Source organism: Scyliorhinus canicula, chromosome 27 (assembly GCF_902713615.1).
Source record: "Scyliorhinus canicula chromosome 27, sScyCan1.1, whole genome shotgun sequence".
NCBI lineage: Eukaryota > Metazoa > Chordata > Chondrichthyes > Carcharhiniformes > Scyliorhinidae > Scyliorhinus > Scyliorhinus canicula.
In genome coordinates this window covers 20,004,601-20,024,742 of record NC_052172.1, presented here as the reverse complement: position 1 = coordinate 20,024,742, position 20,142 = coordinate 20,004,601, and the positions used below count along the sequence as shown (strand labels likewise).

Here is a 20,142-nt window from a genome sequence, read left to right as displayed (position 1 = left end):
CAAGCCCCCTGACACCCTATCCCGCGGTACATGTGCCAGTGCACAAGTGGACCGACTCCGGGTTCTCCACTATGACCTCTGTCACCCGGTTCTTCCATTTCATCAAGGCCCGCAACCTGCCCTACTCCATTGAGGAGGTCAGGGCTGTCATCAGAGACTGCCAGGTCTGCGCAGAGTGCAAGCTGCACTTCTACTGGCCAGATCGAGCGCACCTGGTGAAGGCCTCCCGCCCCTTTTAGCGCCTCAGCATGGACTCCAAAGGGCCCCTCCCCTCCACCAACTGCAACACATACTTTCTGAATGTGGTCGATTAGTACTCCCGGTTCCCTTTCGCCATCCCATGCCCCGATATGACTTCTGCCACGGTCATTAAATCCCTCCACGGTATCTTCACTCTGTTCAGTTTCCCCACCTATGTCCACAGCTATTGGGGATCCTCTTTTATGAGTGATGAGCTGCGCCAGTTCCTGCTCAGCAAGGGCATCACCTCGAGCAGGACGACCAGCTACAACCCCCGGGGAAACGGACACTGGAGAGGCAGAACGGGACGGTCTGGTAGGCCATCCTGCTGGTCCTGCCGTCTAAATATCTCCTGGTCTCCCGCTCGCAGGAGGTCCTCCCCGATGCGCTCCACGTCATCCGATCGCTCCTCTGCACCGCGACTAACGAGACCCCTCATGAACGTCTCTTTGCCGTCCCCAGGAAGTCCACCTCCGGGGTCTCGCTTGCAACATGGCTGACAGTTCCTGGACCCGTCCTCCTTCGCAAGCATGTGCAGACCCATAAGTTGGACCCTTTGGTCGAAAGGGTCCACCTCCTACATGCGAACCCGCAGTACGCCTACGTGGCACACCCCAATGGGCGCCAGCACACAGTCTCCCTCTGGGACTGCACCCGCTGGATCCCCACCCACGGCCCCCGACCCGTCACCGCCCCCCCCACCCCGGTTGCCTCATTCACCCCTGCGCCACTCACCCTCCCTCCAGTGAACTTCACCGCAGCCCCCACCCCAGGAGGATCCGTCCTCCCACTGGTTCCACTCAGGGGTGACGAAGACGAGTACAACACGCTCCTGGAGTCACAGGTGACCAATTCGGTGCCCACATCAGGAGGGTCAAGGCCCCTGACAGACTGACCTTGTAATTTTTTTCCACCACCCCTGCCGGACTCTTTTTTTTAACAGGGGGTGAATGTGGTAGTCACCACTAGCAGTATTATATGCATTACGGTAAGACACACATACTCGAGGTACATGGGTAAATCCCTACCTGCTGGCTCCGCCCAGTAGGCGGCGTATAAATGTGGGTGCTCGCCGGTGCTGCAGCCATTCTGGTAACAGCTACAGGAGGCACAACATCTTTGTTCAATAAAGCCTCAATTATTCCGCTACTCTCGTCTTTGTGGTAATCGATAGTGCATCAACCTCCCCCTCAAAGGCATACTGTCCCCTCCCACCCAGTCCCAGAAGTCAAAGAAAAGCAATCTGACCCATACAATTCAATAAAATAACATATAACATTTGCAACAAAAAAAAGAACAAAAATGCCAATCAAACCAAACAAAAACTTAAACTCTATAACAATGTGAAGTCAAGTATGTTACAATACAGGTCAGTGGAAAGAAAGTTATAACATTTATACATTTTCCAGCTCCCCAATCACAGTCCACGATCTCTCTTCCAGCTCCGCTCCTCACTTCTGTCCCAAGCCTTCTGCCTTCATGAACATCTCAGCTGCCTCCACCGTTTCAAATAAAAAAATCTTTGGCATTGTACGTCACCCTCTGCTTTGCCATGTACACCATACCAAATCGCAGCCCCTTGTTGTACAGTGCCGCCTTCACTCAGCTGAATCCCGCTCGTTTCTTCGCTAACTCCACTGTCAGGTCCTGGTAAATCACCATCCCACTGCACTTCCCGCTTCTGCTTCGCCCAGTTTAAGACATTCTCTTTCATGTGGTATTTATGGTAGCAGATAATTACTGCTCCTGGAGGCTCATTTATTTTGGGCTTCGGCCTTAACGGCCGATGAGCTAGGTCCAGTTCATACCGGGAGGGGCCTTCACCCTCCCCCATCAACTCCGCCAGCACCTTAGCACAGTACTCTGTTGGCCTTGAGCCCTCTGCACCTTCTGGCAAGCATAGAATTCTCAGATTGCGCACCTCGAGCAGTTCTCCAAGTCCTCGAGCTTTGCTTGGAGTCCTCTGTTGACCTCCACCACCCTCCGCAGCTCGTCCTTCATCGAGGTGAGCTGGTCGCTGTGCTGCGACACGGCCTCCTCCACTTCCTTCACCTTTTCACCTTGTTCTCTCACCTCGACTGATGTCTTTGTCACAGCCGCCCTCACCAGGGCGATTGTCTCCTCCACCAATGATTGCAGTGTGATTGCCATATCCTTCCTCGCAAACTGCTTCTCCAGCTCCACAGCAATCACCTTGGTTATCCTTCCACTGTAAGTAGTGCGGCCCCAACACACAGTCTGGCACCCGCCATCTTGTCAGCGCTTTTACTGGTCCTCTCATTCTTCACAGTTATTTTTGGCATCCCTGAACCACTTAGTATTTTTCTCCCTCTTTCTTCAATCATAAAATAAACTTTTTAAATAAAAATAAAAAATAATATAAAAGCAAAATTCAAAAATCAAAAAATCTCTTCCCCTGGGACCGGACTTCAAACATCCCACAGATTATTTTTCAGTGGGGGCCACCCGATGTGCGCTGCTCCCCCTCTACATTTGTGCTGGATTTGGGCCTCGCCTCAGGCCAAGCTCCTCCCCCACCGCTCACTTCGGGCTCGATGCCCACCGGCTCCAAACAGGCCCGACCTGCTGCCCGTCCCTCAGGTCCCAACGGCGGAAGAAATGCCAATCGGTGCATGAACGGGAAAACCCCCCGGAAACGCTAAAATGTCTCAGACCGGCAGGAGCCCCTTCTCACTCCGCTTGCGCACGTCACCAGAAGTCAGAGTGGGGACTTTGATGGCGGTTTTGGAACGGTTTGGGATTGGGCCGCGTTTTGTGGATTGGGTAAAATTTACTGTACAGGGAGCCGAGGGCAAGTGTCCAGACGAATAATATGAACTCTGAGTATTTTGCTCTACATCGTCGGGCCAGGCAGGGGTGTCCTATGTCCCCCCTGTTGTTTGTGCTTGCGATCGAACCTTTGGCCATCGCATTGAGACGTTTGGGGGTGTGGAGGGGAATAGTGCGGGGGTGGGTGGAACATAGGGTATCTTTGTACACAGACAACTTGCTGTTGTACGTGTCGGTACCAAGTGTGTCGATGGGTGGTATATTGGAGCTGCTTTAAGAGTTTGTGTTTTTATCGGGGTATAAAATAAATTTGGACAAAAGGGAAAACTTTGTTGTGTCCCGGCCAGAGGTAGGAACAAGGGTGGGGGGGGGGGCTGCCATTCCCTAGGGCAGTAACCCACTTTAGATACCTGAGGGTGCAGGTGGCATAAAATCGGGGTGCTCCGGAGATATAACATCACTAGTTTGGTGAGGAGGGTGAAAGCGGATTTGGCAAGATGGGATTGTCTTCCTCTATCCCTGGCAGGTCGGGTGCAGACAGTTAAGATGAATGTATTGCCGCAGTTTTCATTCATTTTTCAGTGCCAGCCGATCGTTTTATCAAAGGCGTTTTTTATGGCAGTAGAAAAGATGATTACCTTGTTTATTTGGTGGGGGGGGGGGGGGGGGGTGGCTAGGAAGGTGCTGTTGTAGAGAGGACGGCAGTCAGGAGGGTTGGGTTTCCTGAATTTAATGTATTATTCCAGGGCAGTGAATGCTGAGACGGTGCGGGGTTGGGTGAGGGGGTGACCCCCAGTGGGTTAGAATGGAGGAGAGTCTATGCAGAGGGTTGGGATTGAGGGTGTTGGCAACAGTGTCGCTCCCGATGGCCCATGGGAAATACTGAATCCGGTGATAGTGGCGACGCTCAGGATCTGGAGGGTGTTGCACAGCACTTTAGGTTGTGAGCGGAGTCAAGGCAAATGCCGATTCGAGGGAATCATAGATTTAAACCTGGGAGTTGGGATGGGAATATTTGGAGATGGAAGTTAGGAGATTAAAGATTTGTTTCTGGCAGGCTGTTTTGCGAAGTTGGAGGAGGTGGGGTGAAATATGGATTGGGGCAGTGGGAGATGTTGAGATTTATGCAGGTTCGAAATTCTGCCATGAAGGAGGTACAGAGCTTTGCGATTGCACTGGCCCCCACACTGTGGAAGAGATATTGACGGCGGGAGGATTGGAGAAAGGAGTGGTGTCGGTGATTTATGGGGTTATTCTGGGAGATAATAAGGTATCACTGGATGGTATTAAGGAAAAGTGGGAGGAAGAGTTGGGGAAGGGCACGGAGGTGGGGTTGTGAGGTGCTACGGAGGGTGAATACGTCAACTTTATGTGCGAGATTGTGGCTGATATGCTGCAGGTGGTGTATAGGGCACACCTCACAAGCATGAGGATGAACCGACTTTTTGAGGGGGTGGAGGAGGTTTGTGAACGCTGTTGGGGGGGGGGGGCACAAATCACGTTCATATGTTTTAGTCCTGCCCAAAATTGGAGGGGTATTGAAGGGAGATCTTTAGGGTAATCTCGAAGATGGTACACCTGAGATCGAATCAGGTCCCCTAGAAGCCATATTCGGGGTTGGAAGTGGGTGCGGAGGCAGTTGTCTTAGCCTTCGCCTCACTGATTGCCCGAAGGCAGATTCTGTTGGGGTGGAAGTTGGCTTCCCCGCCCTGTTCCTCGGCGTGGTGGGGGGACCAGCTGGAGTTCCTAACACTCGAGTTGAGGGGGAGGATAGAAGGATTCTATGCATTTTCACGAATTGGATGACATCGAACATGGGGGGTGGGGGGGATTGGGGTGGGGGGGGGGGGGGTTGGAATGTATAAATTAATGATGATTCTTTTCATTGGTGTTTTGTATTCAAATGTTGGGAGCTGTTTGAGGGTGGGTGGGTGGGATGAGGGGATTGTTGGCTCGGGGATTGTAATTGTATTTGTTGTTATTGTTAATTATTTGCTGTTGTCAATATGATGAAAATGTGAAAAAGGAGGAGAATAAAAATAATTATTAAAACATTTTACTTTAAATGAATCCTTTCCCACTGTTAGGTGTAATAGTGGAAGAGAAACTGCTGTAAGTATTTTATATATATTGTGGTGTTCCAATTAGTTGAAATAGTTTAGGGGCTGGTTGAGCACAGTAGGCTAAACAGCTGGCTTGTAATGCAGAACAAGGCAGCAGAGCGGGTTCAATTACCGGACCAGCCTCCCCGAACAGGCGCTGGAACGTGCCGACTAGGGGCTTTTCACAGTAACTTCATTGAAGCCTACTTGTGACAATAAGTGATTATTATTATTATCAATCCCCTCAATCGCCATTGTGTCTAGCCTTGCTTTCACTAGCCAATTTCAACAGAACCTGGAAAGCTGTAGATGCAATGTTACGTTTAAAAGTGTGTGGATATATTGGTCCAATTGAGCAATGAGCATGTGTTAGTCGTAACTCATATCAAGGGAATGCATGCAAAAAGGCATTTGAGCTAAACGCAGAACTTAGTCGGCGAAGCAGACTTGCCAACATGTTCGTACATTTTAATATTGCACCTGGACTCTAATCCTCCAGGTGAACACTCCCTTTAATGAAGCTCGACTGTGATAGCTGCCATTAGTTAGCACTCATTGCCCTGGTTCATGTGAAGGTTTGCCACTTGGATACGGTATCAGGGAACCCATTCACTCTGCTGCAACCTGGCTCAGTCAGACTGGATAAACACATGAGAAACAAGGGCAGGACACAACAAACAGGGACATACAGTAAATACAGTAAAGAAGTTTTGCTTTATAGTATGTACAGTGGAAAACATTCAATCCCCCTTCAAATCACCAGCCGGCATCGTGTAATGAATTGCCTGGGCAGAAATGACTAAGTTGGGGAGACTGCACATTTCATTAGTTTTTGTACAATAGATAAGAAAATGATCATTTTTATAAAATAGTGAGAAATAATAGTTAAAGAAGGAATGCTGAGGTTGTGGTTTCTGAGGAATAAGGTTTGCTCTCTCTTTGTCCCAAGTTCAGGGAACTCTCCAATTCTTGTGGGAGATAAAATACAACACAGTCAATCGCTCATTGTTCTCCAAAGAGTTCTAAAGAGGTTACAGAGCTTCTTCAGATACAAGCCTCTTATGGATAATCCTGATTGTGATCACATAAAGCCACAATCAACATTAAATAAACAAGATGATCTTACAAGAGATAAGCAATAAGGTGATATCAGGGGCAAGGGGAGGCTGGAAAGTGAGATGTCGGCCTTGTGCATCTATCTGCCCCTTGGATAATTGAATGGAAAGACATGATTGAGTGAGTGATTAACATGAGACAGCCACCAACTCCTTGAAAATAAGGTATATAAATGGGTAGACAAGAAAGAGAAGACACAAACAAAAGGACAAGGTAGCCTGAAGTGATAGTTACGTCTGGCAGCAGAGACCAGGCCATTCAGTTTGTCTGATCTGAGACCAATAAACCTTCTCACCTGTCACGGGTTGAATGTCCACCCCATACATAAGAACTAGGAGCAGGAGTAGGCCATCTGGCCCCTCGAGCCTGCTCCGCCATTCAATTAGATCATGGCTGATCTTTTGTGGACTCAGCTCCACTTTCCGGCCCGAACACCATAACCCTTAATCCCTTTATTCTTCAAAAAACTATCTATCTTTACCTTAAAAACATGTAATGAAGGAGCCTCAACTGCTGTCACCCGCCAGTGGAAACAACCTGCCCGCATCTATCCTATCTATTCCCTTCATAATTTTAAATGTTTCTATAAGATCCCCCCTCATCCTTCTATATTCCAACGAGTACAGTCCTAGTCTACTCAACCTCTCCTCATAATCCAACCCCTTCAGCTCTGGGATTAACCTAGTGAATCTCCTCTGCACACCCTCCAGCGCCAGTACGTCCTTTCTCAAGTAAGGAGACCAAAACTGAACACAATACTCCAGGTGTGGCCGCACCAACACCTTATACAATTGCAGCATAACCTCCCTAGTCTTAAACTCCATCCCTCTAGCAATGAAGGACAAAATTCCATTTGCCTTCTTAATCACCTGTTGCACTTGTAAACCAACCTTCTGTGACTCATGCACTAGCACACCCAAGTCTCTCTGAACAGCGGCATGCTTTAATATTTTATCGTTTAAATAATAATCCCGTTTGCTGTTATTCCTACCAAAATGGATAACCTCACATTTGTCAACATTGTATTCCATCTGCCAGACCCGAGCCCATTCACTTAACCTATCCAAATCCCTCTGCAGACTTCCAGTATCCTCTGCACTTTTCGCTTTACCACTCATCTTAGTGTCATCTGCAAACTTGGACACATTGCCCTTGGTCCCCAACTCCAAATCATCTATGTAAATTGTGAACAATTGTGGGCCCAACACGGATCCCTGAGGGACACCACTAGCTACTGATTGCCAACCAGAGAAACACCCATTAATCCCCACTCTTTGCTTTCTATTAATTAACCAATCCTCTATCCATGCTACTACTTTACCCTTAATGCCATGCATCTTTATCTTATGCAGCAACCTTTTGTGTGGCACCTTGTCAAAGGCTTTCTGGAAATCCAGATTATACATTCTGATTATGTGTTGTATTTAAACTGTTGCCCTTGATAAACTACTTTGACCCTATCATTAAACTGTGTCAGGAATGTAGGAAATGTGTATATAGATTGTATTTTAAAAATCTGTTGCAGTAATGTTATTAAAAGCCTGCATTAGGGGGCAGATATATAAATCTCTGCCCCGTGATGCCGGAAATGTGGATCGTGATTGAGCTGAGCATCGGGCGTCTGCCACAAATCAAGGTTAGTGCCGGTTGCCGAACCGACTGCCATGCTCCGGGGCCCCACTGGTGACGAACCGACTGCCATGCTCCGGGGCCCCACTGGTGGCGAACCGACTGCCATGCTCCGGGGCCCCACTGGTGACGAACCGACTGCCATGCTCCGGGGCCCCACTGGTGCCGAACCGACTGCCATGCTCCGGGGCCCCACTGGTGGCGAACCGACTGCCATGCTCCGGGGCCCCACTGGTGGCGAACCGACTGCCATGCTCCGGGGCCCCACTGGTGGCGAACCGACTGCCATGCTCCGGGGCCCCACTGGTGACGAACCGACTGCCATGCTCCGGGGCCCCACTGGTGGCGACGCACCCGATGCCGGATTGCAGAACCGTTGTTTGCCTGGGTTAGCATACCTTTCCATGACAACTGGTTTGACTCCTCAAACGTTTGAGAAATCTGTTACTCCTGATCAAATTTTAGTGGTGTCAGAAGTGGGATAACGGAGATAGAAGTTACAGACTTTGATTTGTTTTGTTTGTGAGAACACTGGGATTGGATAGGAAAAAAAGCAAGAACTGCACAGATACTGAGCGGGATCTTGACAGTCTAGCAGTTTTATACATGATCTGCATGTGGCTGTCAGTTTCTCCAATTATCTGTGGAATGAATCATACCCTTGTGCGTATGGTTCCCTGGTGCACACAGCCTTCCAGCACCATGCCCAAGTTTGTTCTTCGGATGAAGGTGGCAACAGTGAGACAGCAAGGCTGAGGGCAATAAAACTCAACCACTTATTTTGGAACCATAATCTTGACCTACATTATGGACCGTTGCATTAGGAGCTCCTGGAAGCTGCATTAAAATCATAGAATTTACAGTGCAGAATGAGGCTATTTGGCCCATCGAGTCTGCACCGGCCCCTGAAACAGCACCCGACCTAAGCCCACACCTTCACCCTATCCCCGTAAGCCAGCAACCCCACCCAACTTTTGGATACCACGGGGCGATTTAGCGTGACCAATCCACCTAAACAGCACATCTTTGGACCTGGAGGAAACCCACGCAGACACGAGGAGAACGTGCAGACGCCGTACAGACAGTGACCCAAGCCAGGTATCGAACCTGGATTTCTGGCGCTGTGAAGCAACAGCGCTAATCACTGTGCTACCGTGTTGCCCTGTATTTCTCTCCCTCACGCAGGGATCCTGACACCATCACAACACTACAACTCTCACCTAGAGAAATAACCGCTTGGGTGAGGTACTTGGAGGCTGTGTCAAAGAGGAGAAAAAAATATTGAAAAATATTCCAGATATTTTGTCTGGAGCAAATAGAAAATTTTACCCCAAGTTATTTACATTTGTGTTAAATGTCTCTGATTCAGGAATTGCCTCCAGCAATGGAGAGAGATGGAAACAGCTTCGCAGATTCACTCTCAGCACCTTCAGGAATTTCGGAATGGGGAGAAAGAGTATTGAACAGCGGAACCAGGAGGAAGCCCAGTTTCTAGTTACAGCTATCCGAAACAAAAAAGGTTTCTGAATAGAATACTGGAGGAATTTATTTTTCAAATCTTAGTAAAGTTGCTATTTTTTTTCCAGTTCCAAACCAAAGATAGGAGTGAAACTGAGTGAAAGGATGTGGCATGGAAATGGTGCAAGGGTTAGTGAAGAGGGCATGGTCCAAAATTATCTTTGCCCTTAATGGAAAATTAAATAATATAATAAAAATCAAAATTTAAGACCGCCTTCACTTTAAAAAAAATTTAGATTACCCAATTCATTTTTTCCAATTAAGGGGCAATTTAGCGTGGCCAATCCACCTAGCCTGCACATCTTTGGGTTGTGGGGGCGAAACCCACGCAAACACGGGGAGAATGTGCAAACTCCACACGGACGTGACTCAGAATATGCTGTATGATTTGATTCTCAACAGTTATTAAGGAGGTTTTTATTTCCACAGGCATCTGTTATAACACACTGGTTTGTGAAAAACTGTTCTCTGTATGTACAGATATTTATCTTGCTGTTCGCAAAGGGATGGTGGCATCAAATGTCAGCCAACATTCCTAAGGTTAAAATGAAAGTTAAGAGATGGGATTCTCCGTTATAACGGCAGAGTGTCGATGTCGTCGTAAACGCCGGAGCTTTGTACGGAGCAGCGATCCTGCGGCGCACAAGGGGCCAGCACGGACGCCGCGGGAAGCGCAGCGGGAGCAGCCCCAGACCGGCGTCGGATACGCGGGCTGCGTAATTGACGTGGTGCCGCATCGCATAAGTTGCGCGAGAGCCACACAATGCCGATGCTTGCAAGATGGCCGTCACCTGCCGTGCTACCCCGAGGTTTAGGAACCCCGACCTCGACACCCCTGGCCATGGTGGAGGATAGGAGGGCGGTCCTGTACCCCGGCCTGGGCCGCAACATCCCATGCAGCACCGTCCGGCGTACATGGACGGAGGTGGGCCAAGCCATCAGCGCTGTGGGGCACACCCCATCGACTGGCGACCAGTGCCGCAAAAAGCTGCATGACCTAACGAGGGCAGCCAAGCTGAGTACCCAGCAACCTTGCCCTCCCCCAGGAAGATGGCATAACCCCCTCCCTGACCCACATTGCCTGCAGCCACCCATGCCAGCCACATTGGCCGGGTGCCTTGTCCTCCTATGCCATCATATTGCCAACAGCTGCCCTGCATGCGTCGGACCGCCTAACACTCATGTTTGTTCCCCCCCCCCCCCCAGGAGAAGAGCGCTCACAACCACAGAGAGCAGGAAAAAAACGGAGGGGGTCCATCCGTACTGCACCCTCTCACTGTCCATGAGCAGAGGGCACTGGACCTCGCAGGCGGACCCGAGGACTGGGAGGTTGCCGATTGCCAGGTTGGAGGCGCACCACCAGTGACACTCTCCCGCCTGACTCTACCCCTTCACCCCAGACCCCCCATCCACACCCTCACCCCAGTCCCCCCACTCCACATCCTCACCCCAGCCTCCCACTCTACCCCCTCACCCCAGCCCCCCACTCCAAGCCCACACCCCAGCCTCCCACTCCACACCCACACCCCAGCCTCCCACTCCACACCCACACCCCAGCCTCCCCACCCTCACCCCAGCCTCCCACTCCACACCCACACCCCAGCCTCCCCACCCTCACCCCAGCCCCCCCACTCCACACCCTCACCCCAGCCTCCCACTCCACACCCTCACCCCAGCCTCCCACTCCACCCCCTCACCCCAGCCTCCCACTCCACCCCCTCACCCCAGCCTCCCACTCCACACCTTCACCCCAGCCTCCCACTCCACACCCTCACCCCAGCCTCCCACTCTACCCCCTCACCCCAGCCCCCCACTCTACCCCCTCACCCCAGCCCCCCACTCTACCCCCTCACCCCAGCCCCCCACTCCACACCCTCAACCCAGCCTCCCACTCCACACCCACACCCCAGCCTCCCACTCCACACCCTCACCCCAGCCCCCCACTCCACACCCCAGCCTCCCACTCCACACCCCAGCCCCCACTCCACACCCCAGCCCCCACTCCACACCCTCACCCCAGCCCCCCACCACACCCTCACCCCAGCCCCCCACCACACCCTCACCCCAGCCCCCCACTCCACACCCTCACCCCAGCCCCCCACCACACCCTCACCCCAGCCCCCCACCACACCCTCACCCCAGCCCCCCACTCCACACCCTCACCCCAGCCTCCCACTCCACACCCTCACCCCAACCCCCCACCGCACCCTCAACCCAGCCTCCCACTCCACACCCTCACCCCAGCCCCCCACCACACCCTCACCCCAGCCTCCCACTCCACACCCTCACCCCAGCCTCCCACTCCACACCTTCACCCCAGCCTCCCACTCCACACCCACACCCCAGCCCCCCATCCACATCCTCACCCCAGCCCCCCACCACACCCTCAGCCCAGCCCCCCCACTCCACACCCTTACCCCAGCCCCCCACTCCACACACTCAGCCCAGCCCCCCCCACTCCACACCCTCACCCCAGCCCCCCACTCCACACCCTCACCCCCGTCCGCCTGTCTAACGATACATGCTGTCTTGTGTCTTACAGGACCAGCTGCCGGTCGTCCCAGGCCCTCCAACGTACCAGTGCCAGGTTTTGTGGCCCCCAGGGACGCAGGCCATGGCGGGGAGGGCAGCCGTCACACAGGCCCTGCCACCGACACAGAGACGGACGCCCAGCATAGTGACACACAGAGGATGGACACACAGAGGACGGACACACAGGGGACGGACACACAGGGGATGGACACACAGAGGACGGACACACAGGGGACGGACACACAGGGGATGGACACACAGAGGATGGACACACAGAGGACGGACACACAGGGGATGGACACACAGAGGACTGACACACAGAGGACGGACACACAGAGGACGGACACACAGAGGACGGACACACAGAGGACTGACACACAGAGGACTGACACACAGAGGACTGACACACAGAGGACTGACACACAGAGGACGGACACAGAGAGGACAGACACAATGAGGACGGACACAGAGAGGACGGACACAGAGAGGACTGACACACAGAGGACGGACACAGAGGGGACGGACACAGAGAGGACGGACTCACAGAGGATGGGCACACAGAGGACGGACACACAGGGGACGGATACACAGAGGATGGACACAGAGAGGACGGACACACAGAGGACTGACACAGAGAAGACGGACACACAGAGGACGGACACAGAGAGGACGGACACACAGAGGACGGACACACAGAGGACTGACACACAGAGGACGGACACCCAGAGGACGGACACACAGAGGGCGGACACACAGAGGACGGACAGACCGAACACTGATACACAGAGGGGGTGGGGCAACACAGGGACCATCGGGCCAAGGGTCGACGCAGGAGATCCTGGACTTTGGCTCTGTTGACGACATGGACTTTTCATCAGTGCTGTCTCCCACACCCTCCTCCATTGCAGAGACTCTCACCTCAGTTGGGCAATTTAGTGATGAGGCTTCCGGGACACTCACTGGGGCGCACCACACAGCCGTATCGGTACAACAGGTAGAGGTAGGAGCAGCCGTGGGGCCGGATGGTCAGAGGGCAGACCGGCCCCAGCAACCAGTTGCCGCCCAGACGAGTCCCGGGTTCCTGGTATTACCACAGCCACCCAGAGACCCAATGCAGTCAGACACCCAGAGACTAGATAACGGGATGACGGCCGTCTTCCAGCAGCTGCAGACACAGGTGGAGGAGTCCTGCTGTGTCCAGGAGCAGCGAGTGGTGCCAGTCATGGCTGCCACCCAGGCCGACACCACATGGGTGGCGTCCGCGGTGGAGGCAGTGAGGGCAAAGGTGTCGGACATGGATCAGGTGATGCAAGGCATGGGCCTTTCTGTGCAGGCGGCATCCGTGGCCCAGGACAGTGCTACCCTCTCACAGTCAGCCATGTGCCAGAGCCAGCTGGAGATTGCAGCGGTGCTCTGCAGTGTGGCCGAGTCGCAGCAGGCCATCGCTGAGAGCATCGCGCCACAGCCCAGGTGCTGGATGGCGTCGCACAGGCCCAGAGGGAGGTGATGCTGTCCCAGGCAGTGATGGCCCACTCCCTGAGCTCCATCGCTGCTAACGTTCAGACCCTAGTCGATACCATAGTGGGCCTCCAGGACTGGTAGCGGCATGCGTTGGTGGTGCCTCGGGGCTTGTCTGCGCTCGCACCCCCCTCCCGTGGAGAGGCCCTGGGGCCACCGGGATCCCGAGACAGGAGGAGGTGCTAGGGCCCGTGCCGGTGACTCCTGTCGGGGAGGTCCCGGAACACCGCAGCACCTCGGACTCCCCATTTCGTATCTGGTGCATCTGGTGGATAGTGGGGAGAACAGGGTGGCACCACGTCATCCATGACGCCGGAGGAGCAACCTGTCCCATCCGGGCCGAGCCGCCTCAGGAAACGAGCGCCAATGGGGACCCAGGTCGCAGGTCAGGAGTCTCAGCAGTCCGGCTCCACTGCTGCTGTACCGTCTGGGGAACCTCAGAGACGTAGTGATAGGTCCCGTGAGGCCAGCAAGTTAGATGCCTAGTAAGTTGGCACAGGTGGAGGTCACAGCTTAGTTCAGGGGCTAGGGCACATGTATACAACCTTTCTAATTAAACTCACTGTCACACCAATGCGAGTTGCCTTTGTGCTATGTTCGATGCTTGTGGGGCCGGGGAGGGGACTGAGTGCCACTGTGGTGGAACACTGAGCCCCGGTGGGTGTAATGTGCGCCCCCCACCCCCAACCCCGGATGCCCATGCCAGCCCGCCCCCTTCAGCAAGGCCATGTGATGGAGTGTCCAGCACACATACAGGGACCACCCAGGTGGAGGGTGTAACTGTGGCCATGAGTCAGCCATTGTCTTACGACTTGGAGCTCAGAGCTCATCGCAGAGCGGGTTGTCATCAGCCTCCATGGCATGAACCACACCCGCTTCCACAAGCAACCGTGTGAGCCCAGCCCATTGTGCCGCAGGTGGATGGGGTGTGGGAGCTGAGGGTGGTGGCTGGTGGGGGAGATGCTTCTCATGGGTGTTTTCGGAGGTCGGGGTGGTGGGTGGTGAGGTGGCGCAGTACAATGGTGTCAGTGCCCCTGCTCAGCGAACCCCCACCTCCCCTAGTTGGTGAAACGTGCGGTGATCAACACGACCCATGCCCGCTGGCCCTGCCGGTGGCGTCGTGCAGCCTTCCATCCATGTCCAGCCCCCATGTCCTGTCCAGTGCCACCCCCCTCCCCATCCTCCTCGTCTGGAGAGGCATGCCCTTCCTCGTGATCCCCCCCCTCCCCTCTCAGCACATCACCCCTCTGCTGGGCTGCATTGTGGAGGATGCAGCAGACCTCAACGATGCAGCCGACCCTCTCCGACAGGTACTGGACGAAAGGTTCAGGCACCTGAAGCGCATCTTCAGCAGCCCGAAGCACCTCTCGACCACACCCCTGGTCGCTGCATGGGTATCGTTGTATCAGTTCCCCACATCGGTCTGTGGCCTCTGTACAGGCGTCATCAGCCATGATCGCAACAGGTAACCCCTGTCGCCCAGCAGCCACCCTTGAACATGTCGGGTATGAATGATTGCACCAGGTCATGCACACTTTACGGGTAACGGGCGCAGACATGCAGGATCCTCATCACAGGCCACCTGAACGTTCATGGAGTAGGACCCCTTCCTGTTCATGAACACGGCCCTGTTATCTGCTGGTGGCCGCATGCACCCCATCGATTGCCTCCCGGACCATGGGTATCCTGGCCACAGCAGTGTAGCCCGCTGCCCGGGCATCCTGGTGGGCATGGTCCACAAGGAACTGAATGTAGCGCTCCGTGGTGTCATCCAGGCCCTGTCACTGCATGGATGCATCGGTGCACTGATGCCTGGGAGATTCCCACTCGGCGACTGGAACGACCCCGTCGCATTGAAGTTCAGGGCCACCGTCACCTTGACGGCCACCGGGAGAGGGTATCCACCCCCAGTCCCACGCGGTGCCAGGTGTGCCTTCGGGTGGCAGATATGGGCGATGGTTTCCCGGCTCATCCGTAGTCACTGCCTGCATGCCCTGTCCAGGAGGTCCTCGAATGACATGCGGTGCCGGTAAACACGAGGCCTCATCGGGCGTCTCCGTCACTGTGGCTCCACTTCCTCCTCCCCCCTCTCCTCCTCCTCCTCATCGGTATCCTCATCCTCGTCGTGGTCCTCCTCCTCCTCCCCTCCAGCCTGAGCGGCTGCCACCTGCCCCTCTGCAGCCCGTTGCTCTGCTGCAGCTGCCGCCGCCTCTCTGAGCCGCCTGCGCTGACGCTGCCACAGGGATGCATGCAGGGCAGCGGCCCCCACCATGGTGGCCAACATCGCTGGTTGGTGCCCCAAACATTATGATCTGCAGGGGGTGGAGGGTAGACAGAAAGTTTATCCATGGTGCATGACCCTCTCCACAACCAGATGCCATGGGCTAGATGGCTGCCCTGGTTGGCAGTTTGTGCTCAGCCTCGCAGGCCCCCCACCCCCGCCCGCCCCCTCGGTGTTCCGACTCCAGTTGCCCATCCCTCCTGCCAGCGCCACTGTTGAATGGCGCAGCCCTCACCGGGGATGCCGTGGATGTGGCCCTGGACTTACCCGCTGGTGGATGTCGCCGGCTGAGAGGGCTGCCACCTGGGAGGGTCCGGCACCCATCCGCACGGCCGGGAGGCCTGCGCTGAGCAAGTGCCCGGGGTTGGTGCCCATCAGCCTGGTTACCGTAATGGCATCCATGGCTTTGGCATCGCCCTGCCATGGCGGGCTGTTCCCGGTCGGCAGGGCTGTCCTCCCCACGCCCCCACCAGAACCTGGAGGGCCTCCCCTCCTCGCCCCTCCCAGCCACGGCCATGCCCGTCCCGCCAGCCTAGGTCCCCCCGACGCCGACCCCTACCTCCTACTGCCATATTGTCAGCAGCACGACTGGCTGATGATTTTTAAAACCCCATTAGAACCGCGCCGGCGTGACCTCGGGGCTTTGGCTCACCCAGGCCGCAGTATCGCTGGGAGACTGGAGAATCCTCATCGGACCACCTCAGGCGATTCTCCAGGCCACGCGGCGCTTTTCCCAACCACGCCTTTTCCCTTGTTTGGAGAATAGCAAAACGGCTTCGGACCGGCGTCGTGCGACTTTCCGTCGTGAACGCCGGTTCTCTGAACCGGCGAGGGCTCGGAGAATCCCACCCAAGGTAGCTCAACTATTAATAACAATGAGTGACTGAGGTGCAAATACTAGAAATGCTCCAGGTTTAATCCCCTGATCTTGGTTGGCCTCAGCTGGGTGTTGGTGCGATCTCTGTAGTGCGCATTGGAAGATTATGAAGTAAAATCAGTTACTTGACCCTAATTTGAATCCAGTGATACCCTCCCTGACTGGGAATGCAGGTAGATGGACACTGAAAGAGGACAGATTTAAATTCAGTATATGATGGCTCCCCTGATCCAAAAGCCAATTGTCACTGGGAGGAAATTGAGACACAAAACATTGTGTCTGTTTTCGGGCACAAAGTGGGGACAAAAAGATTTGCCTCTTGATGCTCAACTGTAACTCGCCAGAAACATGGTGATGAGCTCCGAGGCCCAATTTCATACAAGTCTCAGATGTCCAGCGTGAAAACTGAGCAGTTATCTATTTTGACCCTGAAACTGGAATGAAACCAATTTTTTGGCCACTGTTTGTAGTGATCTGCATACCTGTGTATATACAAGGGGTCAATGTAAATGCAATACAACTGAGCAATCACCAAGGGGAGCACAGGAGATGTATAAATATGGACAGACAGGAAGTCAGGGAGCACTCTTCACAGGAGCGGCAGCTGGTGAGCAGGACACAGACAGGCAGCTCAGATATAACATAGTATAAACGCTGGAGAGAGAACAAACTCACACAATAAAGCATCTAATTCAACTGTAAGGCTACGAGCTTTATTCAGAGACAAGGAATAAAACACTGTTTACTTACATACTTATGAATATTAATATCTATGAAATATTAATGTATTCCTCTGTTACTTGTGTAACACTTTAGACTTTTCTAACTGACCTTCTCTTTCATTTATATCAGATACCCCATTTAGCCCAAACTTTTTTCTGAGATTCGCAGTATCTAATATCATCTGTTCCTTAGTCTTTGGAGACCGGTTTGATTATGAAGATAAAAGGTTTCTCACATTGATTGAGATGATTTCAGAAAATATGCGAGTTTTAAGTGGCCCCTGGATACAGGTATTTCCCTTTCTTTTAAAATCATAATGTAACTGAAACTAGCTTAAACTGTCACATTTCCAGAAGATGCTCAAATAATGGGAGTGGCAGAGCGAGGAGCAGCTAGAGGTTTGCAGAAGGATTTAAATTGATTATTTAACTGGGAAATAAATGACAACTTGAATTTAAATGTATAAATAATGATCTGAGTTTGGAAATGAAGGTTTAGAAAGGGATCTGAGAGTAATGGTCGACCATTCATTATCTATTTCTGGTTTAGGCAATAAACTAAGAAAGAAAGATATAGAGCTCAATTTTCCAGCCTTTCCTGCCAATGGCAGCCTCCCCGTGGCGGGTTCATCGGTGAACAATGCAAAACGCTATTGGTGGACCAGAGATCCCACCAGCGGTCATTGGCGAGCCGCCGCTGGAAAACATGCTGCAGGGTTGGGAAATCCCGTCCATAGTCACTACAGAACATATGTCCAAAAAGACAAAATACCGTGAATACTCGTATAATACCCGTCACAAGACCCACAGGAACACATCAACTGATCTGCCCAGCGAGGCTCGTAAATTCACCCTTTAAAATCCAACCCGGAATGGGGTTGGCACTGCCAGTCGTCCCGATTGAGATGTGTGAGCTGGAAGCCACGTTGCGGCCTTTTACTTTATGTTTACAAATTAAATATTATTTAATTTACCTTCTCAGTCCTCCTGAGCTTTTCTACCTAGAAACATGAAATACAAGCAGAAAATGTTGGAAGTATGCAGTACGCCAGGCAGACCGACGACGTTTTAGACCTGAAATTTTTTTTCTCTCTTCACGTGTTGCCTAAACTGTTGAGTAACAGATTCAAACTATTTCTATTAACTATCTACAGAGGTTATCTAGACTTGTCAGGCTTCCGTTAGTTTTGTTCAGGTTGATCACATTTGAAAAATGAATCTGCACAAGGTAGAAGTTATAAAGAGGAAGAACCAGACTACTGCCAAGGGCATTAGGGTTACTTTTTGAGGATCGTAATGTCAAATAAGAATCTCTACAGTGCGTAAGATCGCCATTCGGCCCATCGAGTCTGCACCGACCCTCCTAAAGAGCACCCCACCCAGGCCCACTTCACTTCCCCCTATCTCTGTAAACCCCGCCTCACCTTCAGTAACTAAGGCAATTGGTCACGGCCAATCCACATAACCTGCACATTCCGGGAGTAAACCGGAACGCCCGGGAAAACCCACGCAGAATGTGCAAACTCCACAAATGGTCACCCAGGGCCGGATATGAACTCGGGCCCCTGGTCCTGTGAGGCAGTAGTGCTTATCACTGTGCCACTCTGCTGCCTCAGATAATTTCCATAACTTTAAATACACATAAATAACTTTCAATATCTTCAGTGGGTAAATATTCAGAAAAAGAACATCACCCGGGGCAGACTCTGTTTCCTTTCCATTAAATAGCACCCGAGGCATCATGGGCTCGATTCTCCGTTCCTGAGGCTAAGTGCCGATGCCAACGGATGATCCGTAGTGCGAATCCCTCACCGATTGTGAGGGGCTAGCACCGGCGCCGTGTGCAACACCAATTGAACAAGCGGAAAACAGTTGGAAAATCGGCAGGTCCTGTGCTGCACATCTGCACAGCTGCCAAGCTGCAGCTGAGCATGCCGACACTCCCACACACGCACCGGTCCCGTTGGAAAAGATGGCGCCGGCTGTGTTGGACTGCATACCCGCCCACCCTAAACCCACAGGCCACTTCCTGGCCACCCCCCACCACTACCCCCAGCCCTGGCAGAAGGCCCCTGGCCAGTGATACGGATCTCCGCCGAAAGTGGTGGTGCTGAACACTGAGCACACGCCGGCACGCCAGGCTCCCGACCCCGTCGCAAGCAGAGCATCGCGGTTGGACCGGCTGATGACATAATAACCGCATTGCGACTGTGGCAGCGCGTGTCCCGATGACACCGATTTGGAGGGGGTGGAGCATCGCGACCCGGCCTCAAACCGTCGCCTGGCCCAATCCGCCGTCGGGACATGTAGAATCCCGCCCATTGTCACCTGGATTTTTAGTCCAATGCCATGACCACTTCTCTGACTGGGTGCTCTACTTGTGTCCTGTCCCCTATGTTTGTTCTGCAATTTAAAAGCTTGTTTAGTCCCACCCGGTTTTTTCCTGTCATTATTTAGAAACAAGACCCTTTTTCTCCAGCTTCATAAAAATAAATTTGGAGCAGCCAATTCTGTCTTTTCCAATTAAAGGGCAATTTAGCGTGGCCAATCCACCTTCCCTGCACATCTTTTTAGGTTGTGGGGTGAGACCTATGCCGATACGGAGAGAATGTGCAAAACTCCACGTGGACAGTGACCCGGGGCTGGGGCAAACCACTGTATCACCGTGCTGCCTGTGCTTTTCCCAGCTTAGTGCCGGCTCTTATTGGCTCAGCTAAGACCAAGAATCGAATCAAAGACTCTCTTGGACCCTCTGGTTCGGAAACAGGAGATTGAACTGTGTTTCATGCATTGTTCCGTTTAGGATAACTGAGTCCA

At 53.0% G+C, this 20,142-nt stretch overlaps 1 protein-coding gene across 1 annotated transcript in view; it reads left to right on the top strand.

Annotated features, from left to right (window-relative positions):
- The window catches only part of LOC119957959 (cytochrome P450 2C42-like), a 65,909-nt gene that overhangs the window by 29,622 nt on the left and 16,145 nt on the right, over positions 1-20,142 (top strand). Inside the window, exons 3-4 of the mRNA XM_038786190.1 lie at positions 9,247-9,396; positions 17,456-17,616. Of these exons, the coding sequence (XP_038642118.1) occupies positions 9,247-9,396; positions 17,456-17,616 (311 nt within the window). The remainder of the gene's footprint in view (positions 1-9,246; positions 9,397-17,455; positions 17,617-20,142) is intronic.